Raw genomic sequence first — 13467 nt, 5'->3', positions numbered from 1 at the left:
ATCTTTCTCCTCTCGTCTCTCATCATACTTGCACAAACATGTCGCGCTCATCAATGTCTCCAGCAGAGGAGAACACTACCACCAACAATCCTACTACCAGCACTCGCGGCCGAAGAAGATCGCATCACGCCTGTTTGACTTGCAGGTAAAAAGATTGCTGTTTATCCAAAATGATTGTTTTGAAACTAACATATTTCACGTCTCAGACGTAAAAAGACTCGTTGCCCTGGCGAGAAACCACAATGCTCAAGCTGTGTTCGTCTCAAACAGTCTTGCTCTTATCCCCCGGCTATTAGGCCCTCTCAGAGCGGTCCTTCGGTACGTTGTGCATGGTTTGCACACAGCAAAATGGCAAGCATCTTAACGATGAATTATTAGGAGGAGAGATTAGCGCATTTGGAAGAGAAACTTGACTTTTTACTCAACGGTAATTTGTATGTTTGACCTTTATTCTCCCCTCTCTTTTCCCCATCTGTGATGGTTTTAGGGTGCTTCAGTGGCTAACGCCCTGTAATTTACAGGTCTACGCAAAAACAACAACCAAACAGCCAGAACCAACGTCAACAATCACAACTCGAATCCCCTCAAGAAACGACAGACACTTCTGAAAAGTCATACTCTGGCCTTCAAAACACACGCGAACCAAGTTATCCCACGAGTCATCCCTCGGTCAAGTCCGAATCCGAAAACTCGTCGCTGCGACCCAGCGTTTCCGACATCGCAGTTGGGGTTGCACTCTACTTTGAGTACTGCCATCGACAGCCAATATGGTGCTTTGAGAGAGACGAGGTCAGCGACTTTGCCTCGATGCATGATGAGCTCGCATGCAGTATTCTTGCTCTGACTTTGCGCTTTTCCGATAATGCCGATCAGGCAAAGTTGTACGCAAACAATGCAAAGAGTCTTATTATGCTGCGCATCGCAAATGGCAGTGTAGATCTTGCGACGCTCGAGAGTCTGTGTTTGCTTTCTTACTCGTCATTTATTGGTACGTCATACTTTTTAAAGTCTACCTGCCACAGCAACTAACACTTCGTAGATGGAAACGTGCATCTGGGTCAATTCCATCTCGGTCTCGCCCATCAATTATGTCGTTCCGCAATGCTGGACGTCGAGTCATTCTATGCCGTTGGAGACCCCATGACAGAACGCAAGAAGCGACTGTTTTGGAGTCTACAAATGCTTGAGCAATCTTATGGTCGCCAAGAAGGTCTTTTGAGCGTCCCGACAGAAATCTGGAGACCTGCTTACTCTACAACAAGAGGTCCTCAACCAGAGCACGATCCCCGAGCTCCCACTCTGCCTCGGGATGATCTTGGCTGCCACCACCAGAATGAACCCGGTATCTGGAATACCAGTGTTCACCTTGGCTGGGTTTGGAGTCAAGTCAGAAAATATGTTTCCGATTGTGCGCACAACAACATCAAAGAGCCCTGGAGACATGACTCGATGTACGCAAAGGTGCTTGCCGACTTTATGGAGACGGAGAACAGGATACCCATGTGCCATCGCTACGACACTGTCAAGTTTTACGAGCGCAAAGTTGAAGACTTGAAAATGCATCGCGATTACTGGGCGCCTTGGCTCAAGGAGCAATTCACATACCACGTCATTCCCACCGTCCTCAACCATCCTTTCCTCTACATCGTCGGAGCCCAGCACAACCCCAACCTCGCCATCCCCAACACCTTTTGGAGACGATCTTCCGAACTCGCGCTGCTGCACTCTACCTGGATCGTTCGAATGATCGACATGGTAGTCGACAAGCAAGTGCCCCTCGCAGATCCTTTCTTCGGGCATGTGGCTGCTATCGCGGCCACGGTGCACCTGTACTACTGTTGCGCGGCTGCGACCAGGCTAAAGCACAAGTCCAATGCCGACTTTGCCAAGTGTAGGCGGTTCCTCAAGAACTTTTTGCCTACTTCAGCTGCCTGCAGAGCATTAGTATGTATTTCTGATCCTTCAATTGAGTTTGCGAACTTGGACTAACAATTCTCAGGATCGCAACCTTGACAAGATGACGCGTATTGCCGCTGGCACATCTGACAGCATGGAGGTGGACGACTGGATGCCCTCCAAGATCTACCTTAGCGTTCCCCTCATGTGGAAGATTCTCCAGTTCAACACAGTGGCAGACTCTCAAGAGCTTCCCACAGCTGGTCTCCTCAACCAATCACTGGTGCCCAACTCAATGAATGAGGGAGACAACGAGAACGTCACCTTGGAGATTATTGTCGCTAGCGCACCTGAAATATCCATCAACACAGCTGATGGTGGTCAAGAAGCTCCTACACTGTCCTACAAGGCCCCTCTATCTTCGCCGCAAGGCCCAGACTCGGCGCGCGACACAGTCTACGATGAAGTTCCCGTCGAGGACAGCCTAACGCTGTGCACAACACCTTGGCTCTACGCCGACTCTTCACAATTTGTCAACATCGCTGACATGGGCTGCGACGACCCGCAACCTCCCATGAGCGAGAGCAACCGAGGGCCCGCTTGGTGGGAAGGCGAAAATTTTAGTAATATCATGTTTAATCACTTTTAGGAAGGAAAGCAAAGAATGGGGTAATGGATATTAGCGGAATAATACTGTACAGGCTTAGAGAATTGTTTTACTTAGTGCTAGGCGTTTTGGAAAAGAAAAGAAGACCAGGGACAGAACTGGGATTCATTCCTCCTCAATACTTCTCCCGCTATTCCATGCATGACGAGACTTGCAATATCCTATTCAGTGACGGGATGCATGTCATGGGTTACTGACTCTCCAAACATCCACATTTCTTTTACTGGAACTTGCACAGAAGCAGGGCGAAAACTCTCCACCATGACAACGAGGTGCGTCTTGGATCAACTCCAAGAGAGTCATGATTGCGGAGCAATAGGTCCCTCCCCCGGAAAACGGAAAACAGACAACAAAGACTTGTGGACAATTGGCCCCTGCTCTCCGATGAACATCTCGATATGGAGGGGATGGGAGGGGAGGACCGGGGTATCCGAAACCGGGGGAGTCGCCTTGCTTGGTCTTGGCTTAGCGAAAAAGTGAAGCGTTTTTAGTTGCGTACTGTAAGTTTAGAGGCTTTCTGGGGTAAAGAATCCCCTGTAGGATTGGAAAGTTGTGATGTGCGGGGAAACAAAGAGACAAGAAAGTTCTCCTGAAGATGGGCGATAGATGGAGGAGATTGACGCTAGACATGCACAATGTGTCCATCCCTAGCCCAGGCGAGTCGTGGTCGTAGCTACGGAGTACTGTACTCTAGATACACTGCAGTATTACCTACAGAAGGCGTTTCAATGGTCTTGGTGGGCGCTTGGACTAGAGAATATTCCCCTCCCCCAACTTTCACTTGGACATGTTTGGGTTTCTATGTGTCATGTCAAACTCGGACCAAGCGGAGGCGGAGACCAGTTCGTAATCCCCATCTGGGGTAAACACGAAGCTATTCAGAATCTATGTGTCAAGTGTTTTCTGATTTTCCGGGGAAAACGGGGTACCCCTAGTTCTGAAGACCGGGAGACAGAGTGTAAGAGTGAGGGGGGTTGACTGGAGAGGCTGAGAAATTTGACTTGGCAATATTAGGCGGTTGGCTTACAAGGGGCGGGTCAGCTGGACTGTCTAGATTTTTTTCTTTTTACTTCCTTCACACTGTCTTATCTTGGCATCCTCGTGAGTCGTTCACCTTGTTCTCCCCGTGAGACCCTGCCATCCCATCTCTTTCTGTTCCTGACCCTCACCGCTCCACAGCAAAACCACCCAAGACAGACAGAGTGCATGCGTTGTAGTGCAACGCAGTGCAGTAGGGTGCCACGACATGGCGTAGGTACAGTGGCTATCCATGTGAAGCCATTCACGATGCCATTTTGAGCAATTCGCACATCTGTCCGCTGTTCTAGACGTTGCTCGGCTCTACCGACTGCAGGCTCGGCCGAACCCAAAAGCATTCCACTTCTTGGCATAAAAATAGACTCAATTGATCAGTTCAGCTACTGTTGCGGGTGGGATTTAACTTTGCCTCTCCCGCGGTATGACATTTGGTTGGAGTCGTACGGCAACTCGAGAACCGAGGACTCCAACTTTTCAACCACCTTCTAAACTAAATTCACAGATTGACTTTTGGTCGATCACCTGTCTCTGTACTTTTTGAAGCAAAAGAAGGGTGTTGTGTGTATTGCCGGTTAATTCCCCGTACACAGATCAACTGGATGCCACACCTCGTTTGGGCTAATCTTTGACAAGGACCTCAAAGCGAATGGGGGCGAAAGGCCTGTGTGCAGGGCATCTGATTGACAGCAGACAACATGCGAACCAAACGGTTAATGGCAATCTAATCATCACCGCTCAAATACCATGTAGTCAGCATGAGACCCTTCACAATCAAATTGGTGGCTAGAGCTTACAAGGGAGGGGATCTCAATTTCGGCCCTAACCATAAGGGAAGAAAAAAGACCCTGAAAAAGGTCTAAGTGAAGGCATCGTGAAATGTGACTCTGCCGCAAAAGGTCCCATGACTAGAAATTTACGGTGTTTAAAGGGGCTTGCAAGGGTTCAAAGATACCAGCCGTGGCATGGTCGACCCTGACAACTGTCGTGTCCAGCTGATTCATCGTGTCCCCAGCCATTGCAATGAGCTGTAACATCCCCCAACCGAGCGTCCTGCATTAGGATAGAAGCATTGGGCGCTTTGTTGCCTGCGATAGCGGCCGTTTCGTTTATCCCATCCTGCACATACGGATATTTGGTCTGTTCACTGCAAAGCCGCGTGTGTAGTCGTAACTCGCTACGTTATCACGCGTGTCCTATCATCTCGGCACGGACTCCTGGTGTGGAACTCGACTTGTCGTCGGCACTTGAAGCCCGGTCGATAATAACCCAACTTTAGCATTCTGGACTTTTTAGTTTCGCCTTTGATCTGCTGTTCGTTATCTCCCCGCATTACAACGTACATACCTACCTACCCAACCTGCAAGCGCCCGGCTTGGTGATATCGGCACGCCCTCCCATCACGGCGCCAGATCTCCCAACTCCCGATCACGTGACCGCTTCCGCAACCGGAGGCTCTCATGTTAGTTGCCTTATCGTAACCATGACATAGGACGGAGATAGTTTGAGTTGATGATCGCGGTGCGAGGACGGTGCGGAGGAGCAAGAGTGCGGAGTCGTGGGCGGTTCATGGAAAAGATATAACGAGACTAGAACCTTTGCCAATAGAAGCCATTGTGTTTGAAACCCATCTCTCATCTCTCAACTCTCTCTTCACTTGTTCGCCTCTATACTACTCTAATCTCCCTCAATACACAAAAGAGAAGAGACAAAAATGGCACCCTCACCGCGCGTTCTCATCATCGGCGCCGGAATCGTCGGCGTCAACGTTGCTGATGAGTTGGTCCAAAGAGGATGGACTGATATCACAGTCCTCGAGCAAGGACCTCTAGCCATGCCTGGTGGCTCAACATCTCACGCCCCTGGTCTGGTATTCCAGACAAACACATCAAAGACCCTCACAAAGATGGCCACTTACACAGTCGAGAAACTCATGTCACTAGGCTCCTTCAACCAGGTTGGAGGTCTAGAGATTGCTACTACACCTGCACGACTGGAGGAGCTTAAGAGAAAAAGGGGATATGCTTACTCTTGGGGCGTCGAGGCCAACCTCATCAGCCCTGAGAAGTGTCTTGAGATTTACCCCTTGTTGGATAAGTCCAAGGTGCTTGGTGGACTTCACATCCCTACCGACGGTCTAGCTCTCGCTCGTGACGCTCAAGCAAAGCTCATCGAGCGAACACGAGCAGCAGGTGTCAAGTACCACGAGTCAACATTGGTCACATCTATCGACCACCACGACGGTCATGTTTCTTCCGTCAACACAAAGAACGGCAGATTTGAAGCCGATATCGTCATCTCATGCGCTGGACTCTGGGGTGTCGAGGTTGGAGCCATGGTTGGCCTCCCTATTCCTCTGACCCCTATGGCTCATCAATATGTCCACACAACTTCAGTTCCCAGCCAGAAGGGCAAGAACGAGGAGCCCAACGGTGCTCAACTCCCTATTCTTCGACACCAAGATCAGGATCTTTACTACCGCGAGCACGGCGACCACTACGGTATTGGATACTACGGCCACCGTCCCATGCCAGTCGTTGCAGCCTCGTTGGGCGAGACCCCCAAGGAGGTTGATTATAAGAACATGCCTTCCAGCTTGAAGTTTACCCCCAAGGATTTCGAGCCTGGCTGGAAGCTATCGCAAGAGATTCTTCCTGCTCTTCGCGAGACCAAGGTTGACCACGGCTTCAACGGTATCATGTCTTTCACTCCCGACGGTGGCCCTCTTGTTGGTCAGGCCCCCAACTTCGATAACTTCTACGTCGCTGAGGCCGTCTGGGTGACACAGTCCGCTGGTGTTGGACGCGCCATGGCCGAACTTCTTACTACTGGCCGAGCCGAGATTGATCTTTCCGAGTGTGAGTTGTCTCGATTTGAGCAAGTTCAGCTCTCTCCCGCCTACGTGGTCGAGACGGGTTCCCAGCAGTTCGTCGAGGTCTACGATATTCTCCACCCTCTTCAACCCAAAGAGTCCCCCCGAAACCTCCGTGTCAGCCCCTTCCACCAGCGTCATCAGCAGCTTGGCGCCTATTTCCTCGAGGCCGGTGGCTGGGAGCGCCCTCACTACTTTGAGTCCAACGAGAAGTTCCTCAAGGACTTGCCCGAGGCTTGGAAGCCTGTTGAGCGAGATGCTTGGTCATCTCAATTCTATTCGCCTGTGACTGCTGTCGAGGCTTGGAAGACACGAACTGGTGTCGCCCTGTACGATCAGACTCCCATTCGACGACTTGAGATTGCTGGTCCTGGTGCTGCTGAACTATTGCAGCGCTTGACAACTGGCAATGTTGCCGGCGAGGTTGGCAAGGTGACATTCACACTTCTTCTTGACAACCACGGTGGTATTAGGAGTGACATCTTCGTCGCCAGACTGGGTGAGGACCTTTTCCACCTTGGTGTCAACGGCCCCGTCGATCTCCACTACTTTACTCGTGAGGCCAAGGCTCAGACCAAGACCAGCCCTCACAGAGCCGTACACGTCCGCGACATCACTGGTGGCCTCGCCAGCGTTGGTGTCTGGGGTCCCTTGGCTAATGACCTCATGAAGCTTGTCAGCAAGGACAACTTCTCCGACCGAGCCTTCCCTTACCTCACCACCAAGAAGGTTGAGATAGCTGGCATTCCCGCCATCGCCACTCGCTTCTCATACATTGGCGAGGAGGGTTTCGAGATCTACACCACTGCCGACAACGGTCTCCGACTCTGGGATGCCTTGTGGCAGGGCGGTCTCCCCTACGGAGTGATTGCTGCTGGTCGAAGTGCTTTCAATGCTCTTCGCATCGAAAAGGGATTCCGATCATGGGGTTCTGACATGACCCAGGAGTATGACCCCTACGAGGCTGGTCTGGAGTTTGCTCTTCATCCCGGAAAGGATGGTTATGTTGGCTACAACGCTCTGAAGGGCCGATCCAGTGAGAAGGTTTCCCGACGCATCCGTGGTCTCACCATCGACGATGGCAAGTCAGTCGTTCTCGGCAAGGAGCCTGTATTCGTGAAGGGCCGTGCAGTCGGTTACGTGACCAGCGCAGCATTCGGCTACAGCATCCGCAAGCCCATCGCCTATGCGTATCTTCCCAAGGAGGTCCTCGAGGGCGACAAGGTTGAGATCGAGTACTTTGGCAAGCGCATCAAGGCAACTGTCACACCTCTTCCCTTCTACCAACCCGAGAAGAGCGCTTATGGACAGAACGCCCAGGCCAGCTTCTCCGCTCGTCTATAGATTATGATACTTTACGATTTTCCTTTTTTCAATGTCTGGCAATGTTTTTATCTGCGACTGGGAAGGATTTTGGTGATGCTGGGATTTCCTGTGGCACAAACAAGATGTCATTGAGTTGGGAAAAGTCTTGACTGGACAGACAGCTCACTTTGCATAACGAGCGATGATGTTTAATAGATGTTAATGAACCATATTTCACAACTATCTCTCTATCCCCGACTGAACAAGTGATATTCATATTGTTAACATTTATCAAGATGCGGCTTTAATCTTCCAAGTATACAAGGATGTCAATCCTTGCTGACATCTTCAACCCCTTTTTAAAGCATATATGATAGGTGGAAACAGCTCTTGAAATAATTAATTTGTCACCTACGAGAACACATAACGTTATCCCTGAGCGATGAATTATAAATCGCGGTTGGTGTGTTAACTGACCCTCATCCATGCATTTTAACATGCAGTAATTTCAGGACTATCGAGAAGACTAATATTTGCACCTATTCAAAGAACCAGGCAAGAAATCACCATGCGAGCTTTCGTGACTGATGGGAAAGGGAGTGGTTCAATCCAAAACGTGCCTCGTCCAGCCCCAAGCAGTGGTGAGATCCTCATCAAGGTACATCATGTCGCCCTGAATCCCGGAGACTGGAAACTTGTTGAAGGTGACGTTCTAAATGGCCCCGCAGCACCCGGTCTGGTCGTTGGCTGCGACTTCGCCGGGATCGTCGAAGAGCCGAACGGTTCAAAATGGCAGAAAGGTCAACGAGTGGGTGGTTGGGTTCATGGTGCAACTTACAAAGAGATTGGTGCTTTTGCTGAGTTTATCAGCATTGAACCAACTCTTGTCTTTGCGATACCAGACAATGTTAGCTTTCAACAGGGAGCAACTATCTCGCTTGCCTTTGCAACTGCGACGCAGGCAATGTTTCAACGCATGAGGCTTCCAGAGCCATATTGGCCCAACGAAAGCCATGTTGACTTCCTTGTGTATGGAGCTTCGACAAGCGTTGGATTATATGCTGTGCAGCTTGGGAGACTTAGCGGTCTTCGGGTAATCGCAATCGCGTCAACCAAGAATCATGACCTTCTTAAGAAACTTGGAGCATATACCACTTTCGACTACCATGATGAAGATTGGGTCGACCGCGTGAGAGATATCACCAATGGCAAATTGAAATACGCTTTCGACACTATCGCAGACGAATTCTCTTCGGGAAAGATGGCCAATGCCCTCGGGAGAAGCGATGGAGCTCATCTCGTAGCTCTATCTCCTGTCAATAAGTCTTCTATTGGAGCTATCAACCCATATGTTAAAGCGGAATCCATAATGGCTTTTACTGTTTTTGGGAGGGCGCTCGGCGAAGACTACGCCATGTTTGACAACGCCGGGCCCGCGACACCAGGCGACAAACATGCTTGGGAAAATTATTTACAGTTGGTTACCCATATGTTAAAGACAAAAGACTTGCAGCCGAACCATGTTAGAGAGGTAGGAACTTTGGATAATGTTATTGAAGCTTTTAGACTAAGTAAAGAAGGGAAGTTGTCTGCGGAAAAGGCAGTTCTGAGGGTGGTGGGAGGAAATTGAGGCACCTGGAATGATTGGCATGATCCTTGGCAGCTCAAGTTAAGCATTAATTTAAGCTAAAATTGTTAACATGAATCGGCGATGGAATGAGTGATGGTTAAGTGATGCTATCAATTCCGCGATCACGGAAACTGAGCAACCTCCAATAGTTGTATAACAGATAAAGCTTGTATCACCAGGTGATAAAGCTCTGTTTGTTAGTGATACATCTTGGCGGGTTCGGGAAAATAGCCTACGTCATGCGTCGCTTAGGTATCTTGTCTGACCGTTGAAGAGGATGCACGCACGCACGCGACAGTTAGGAGGGTTGTCGACTAATGCAAGCCCGGGACATCAACAGCGTTTGTTTGCGTCATTTTACCGTTCAAATGTCTCGTTGAAGGTTGCGCGATGAAAGCAATGGCCTGACACTGACAGTAGAGAACTGACAGCAGAGCAGGTCTTTTGTCAAAGAGTACAGTGGAGATTGTAGTGAAACTCGACTGATTTAGGGTAGTCCAGAGGCTTGGACAATGCTGACACGTTGGCTTTCAACAGCTTCCTAATTGATACAAAGGTGATACGCGTCTCGTAGTCAGAGTCAATGTACGTCATTTGTTCCCCGTCGCAATGCCAAGATGATAATCCCCGTGCCAAGCTGTCAACGTTGCCAAGAGATCAAATTGCGGCTCTAATTAATTTTTGGAGATATTTAACCACAACAACAACAACCTGAACCATACTCAACTTCATTTCACCAAGACAGCAATCTACCTTGTCAACAAGATACGCACTGACTCGCTTCTTGACACCAGATCAAACTCTATTCATGATTGCATTCCTCCCACAAAAAAAGGCCATCGGTCCTACTGCACTCTTCCTGTAGCACATCGTAACTGATCCCTTCCCGTATCAGAGCATCCAAGATAAAAGATCCTTCCGCTGCATCCAATCACACTCATCATTTCGGTCATTTTACATGCTGTTAGTAGCATGATCGGCGGGTTTGATAAGACGGACCGGCTAGCTCGGCTCCGCGACGAGGGGAGCACCCAATGATCCAACCGATATGCCATTAAATCAAGAAACCAAGTTCAAGGATATTCTGGGGTAACTTGAATCTATGACAAATAGATTGCTCCAAAGATGCCACTTTACCCCAGATTACGGACGACTTCAAATGGATCACTTTGTTATGCTTATGTATTGCACGTTGTTTTCGTCAGAGAAGTGAAGTAAATGTTTCGATGTAATTCTGCTCTACTGCACTTTAACCATAAACAGAGCCAAGTCAAATGGATGTCTTCGGAGCCGATTAAATGTCAAGAAACAAACTACAGACTAATTTGAGTATCCTTCAGCTATTGGTTCAGCTTGCATTCGACGTTGATAAAGTATGCGGGTCAAGCAAACCAGCGGGCTGACAGGTCCTTTTTTTGGTGCCCCGAATTTGCCCCAGCTGAAGGGAAAAGTGCCGCGTTATCCGTGAGATTAGAGGTAGTCCGAAACCATCACCAAAACAATCCCTCATGTTACGTATCTCCAGCATCCCCTTTCCTTCAACCACCTTCCGCATTGCATTTAGATCATCCTGTAAGTATTGCCCGTTGGTCACTTCCCATTTTGAGACCAGTAATTAGTCTTGTATCCATAATCCATATATATACCTGCCGTGTGATCCGCGCTGTCCATTTCCTCTCAATTCACCACCTCTGGATTGGATTTTCAGACAAACTTACATAATCTCTTGTTTGAAGGTCACTTCTCCTCACCATGGCTTCCGAAATTAACCCCAAATCAGAGGCCTTCGATGCCCACGATGGCTCACCACGATATGACGAGAAGCAGGGCACCACAGAGCCCATTCAAACGCCAAAGCAATCATGGGCCTTGCGCAATGGTCTTACTCTCGAATCCTTCAAGGCTCATGATGATTACGGCAAGGGCACCGTTGAGCTTTCGCGGGATATGAAGCCTCGTCATCTAAACATGATTGCTATTGGTGGCAGGTTAGTTCATTTTCTCTCCCACTTTCTGTCGTCATTGTGCAACGCCGGCTTATTACCGTCCACCACACAATTGCAGTGACGCACTAATGCAGATGTGATTTGCTGACAAGCTCGTAGTATTGGTGCGGGTTTCTTCGTTGGTAGTGGTGGTGCACTTCAGACTGGAGGCCCTGGATCACTGACCATTGGCTTTCTGATCATGGGTGTCATGATCTTCAATGTCGTCTACGCGCTGGGAGAACTCGCCGTCATGTACCCCGTCTCTGGTGGTTTCTATACGTTAGTAACACTCATGGTCTTTCTCATTGACAACACTAACCGCCTCATCAGCTATGCTAACCGATTCGTGGATCCTTCCTGGGGTTTCGCCATGGGTTGGAATTATGTCATGCAATGGGCTTTTGTTCTTCCTCTCGAACTGACGGTTTGCGGTACCGTCATCCAGTATTGGGCGCCAGATACCAGCGTCGCTATCTGGGTTAGCGTAAGTCAACATTGAGCGGGTTGATGGTGAAGCAGCTACTTACAAAATACAGGTTTTCCTTGCTGTCATCATTATCGTTAACGTTTTTGGAACTCTCGGATATGCAGAGGAAGAATTTTGGGCTGCTCTCCTCAAACTCTCCGCTACAGTCATATTCATGATCGTCGCCGTTGTTCTCGTCTGTGGCGGAGGTCCATCCAACGGCATTTACGATGAATACTGGGGTGCACGCCTTTGGCATAACCCCGGTGCTTTCCAGCATGGCTTTAGAGGATTCTGCGGTAAGCTTTCCGTATCAAAATCTCGTCTTGTCGTTGATATCTAACATTGATTAGGTGTTTTTGTTACTGCGGCTTTCTCCTTCAGTGGAACGGAACTTGTAGGTCTCGCTGCGGCTGAAGCCAAGAACCCAGCCAAGGCCCTACCAGGTGCTATTAAGCAAGTCTTTTGGCGAATTACCCTCTTCTACGTCGTTGGCCTTCTGCTCGTCGGCTTCCTCGTGTCTTCAACCGATGAGAGACTTCTTAACGCTGGAAACAACAATCCTAGTGCCTCTCCTTTCGTCATCGCAGCATCCAACGCTGGACTCAAGGGATACGACTCCTTCATGAACGTCATCATCCTCGTTTCCGTCCTATCTATCGGCGTTTCCTGTGTGTACGGTGGTAGCCGAACTTTGGTAGCTTTGTCGCAGCAGGGTTACGCACCTAAGATCTTCTCTTTCATCGACAAGTCCGGACGACCTCTTCCCGCTGTTGTCTCTATCATCGCAATTGGTGCCCTCGGTTATATCAGTGTCAATGGAGAAGGCACTACTGTTTTCATCTGGCTACAGGCCCTTTCGGGTTTGGCTGCTTTGTTTACCTGGGGATCTATCTGCCTGTGCCATATTCGCTTCCGGTCCGCCTGGAAATACCATGGCCACACCCTCGACGAAATTCCCTTCCAGCATGTCTTTGGCGTTTGGGGATCTTGGATTGGTCTCATCATCATTGTTATCGTCCTCATCGCGCAATTCTATACCGCCATGACCAACATTGACGGATCTCTTGGGACGGCAGAGGGTTTCTTCCAGTCCTACCTGGCTATGCCTGTGGTGATTCTATTCTATATAATCGGATACGTTTGGAAGCGGGAGGGTTGGAGGAAGATTAGTGAGATTGACCTCGACACTGGCCGCCGAGAGCATGATTGGGACACTATCAATGCTTACCGTGAGAAGCTTGCTAATGGCCCCGCGTGGAAGCGTGTGTGGCATCACTTGTTCTAAGTAGCATACATGCTAGTTGGCTATATATATAATACAGTTCATATTGTTTATCATATAATATAGCCCTAAGTCTTCTTCTGCATTGCAATGTCGCGATGTTTTTAATCCACTCAGAACGAGCTAGGCTACTACTGTTCGATCAAATACCATTGGATATTACAAGTATAACTGTTACTAAAACTGCTACTAGCTACCATGTCATAAAAGCAGCATTGGCTGATAAGAATATTATTCTTTCCAGGCACCATGTACGGAGCTTGTGTTGTACACGAAACAGCATATGAAAGCCTAGCTTGGGTACGGAGCTCGCCTACAACCAG

The 13467-nt window shown here is 49.1% G+C and overlaps 4 protein-coding genes across 4 annotated transcripts; all 4 read left to right on the top strand.

Moving 5' to 3' along the window:
• Positions 1 to 38: 38 nt before the first annotated feature.
• On the top strand, positions 39 to 2872 carry EDB82DRAFT_555624 (uncharacterized protein; the record flags this gene model as incomplete). The annotated part of the gene is made up of 6 exons (XM_025734918.2): positions 39 to 145; positions 207 to 318; positions 379 to 434; positions 522 to 988; positions 1040 to 1944; positions 2000 to 2872. The coding sequence occupies 6 exons, from the start codon at positions 39 to 41 to the stop codon at positions 2543 to 2545; spliced, it is 2193 nt and encodes a 730-aa protein (XP_025585677.1). The 3' UTR covers positions 2546 to 2872.
• A 2341-nt stretch (positions 2873 to 5213) lies between these two features.
• On the top strand, positions 5214 to 8015 carry EDB82DRAFT_499076 (uncharacterized protein). Its single transcript, XM_025734917.2, has one exon. The coding sequence runs from the start codon at positions 5313 to 5315 to the stop codon at positions 7812 to 7814; it is 2502 nt and encodes an 833-aa protein (XP_025585676.1). The 5' UTR covers positions 5214 to 5312; the 3' UTR covers positions 7815 to 8015.
• Positions 8016 to 8118: 103 nt separating this feature from the next.
• Positions 8119 to 9405, top strand: EDB82DRAFT_555620 (chaperonin 10-like protein; the record flags this gene model as incomplete). The annotated part of the gene is made up of 1 exon (XM_025734916.2): positions 8119 to 9405. The coding sequence occupies exon 1, from the start codon at positions 8344 to 8346 to the stop codon at positions 9403 to 9405; it is 1062 nt and encodes a 353-aa protein (XP_025585675.2). The 5' UTR covers positions 8119 to 8343.
• Positions 9406 to 11157: 1752 nt separating this feature from the next.
• Positions 11158 to 13347, top strand: EDB82DRAFT_555615 (amino acid permease/ SLC12A domain-containing protein; the record flags this gene model as incomplete). Its single annotated transcript, XM_025734915.2, has 4 exons — positions 11158 to 11393; positions 11511 to 11877; positions 11930 to 12158; positions 12213 to 13347. 4 exons carry the CDS (start codon positions 11158 to 11160, stop codon positions 13145 to 13147), a joined length of 1767 nt encoding a protein of 588 aa, XP_025585674.1. The 3' UTR covers positions 13148 to 13347.
• Between the last annotated feature and the right edge of the window lie 120 nt (positions 13348 to 13467).

Source organism: Fusarium venenatum (assembly GCF_020744135.1).
Source record: "Fusarium venenatum strain MPI-CAGE-CH-0201 chromosome Unknown EDB82scaffold_2, whole genome shotgun sequence".
NCBI classification, from domain to species: Eukaryota; Fungi; Ascomycota; class Sordariomycetes; order Hypocreales; family Nectriaceae; genus Fusarium; species Fusarium venenatum.
The sequence above is the reverse complement of the archived record's forward strand: the minus strand, read 5'-3'. Positions and strand labels throughout refer to the sequence as shown.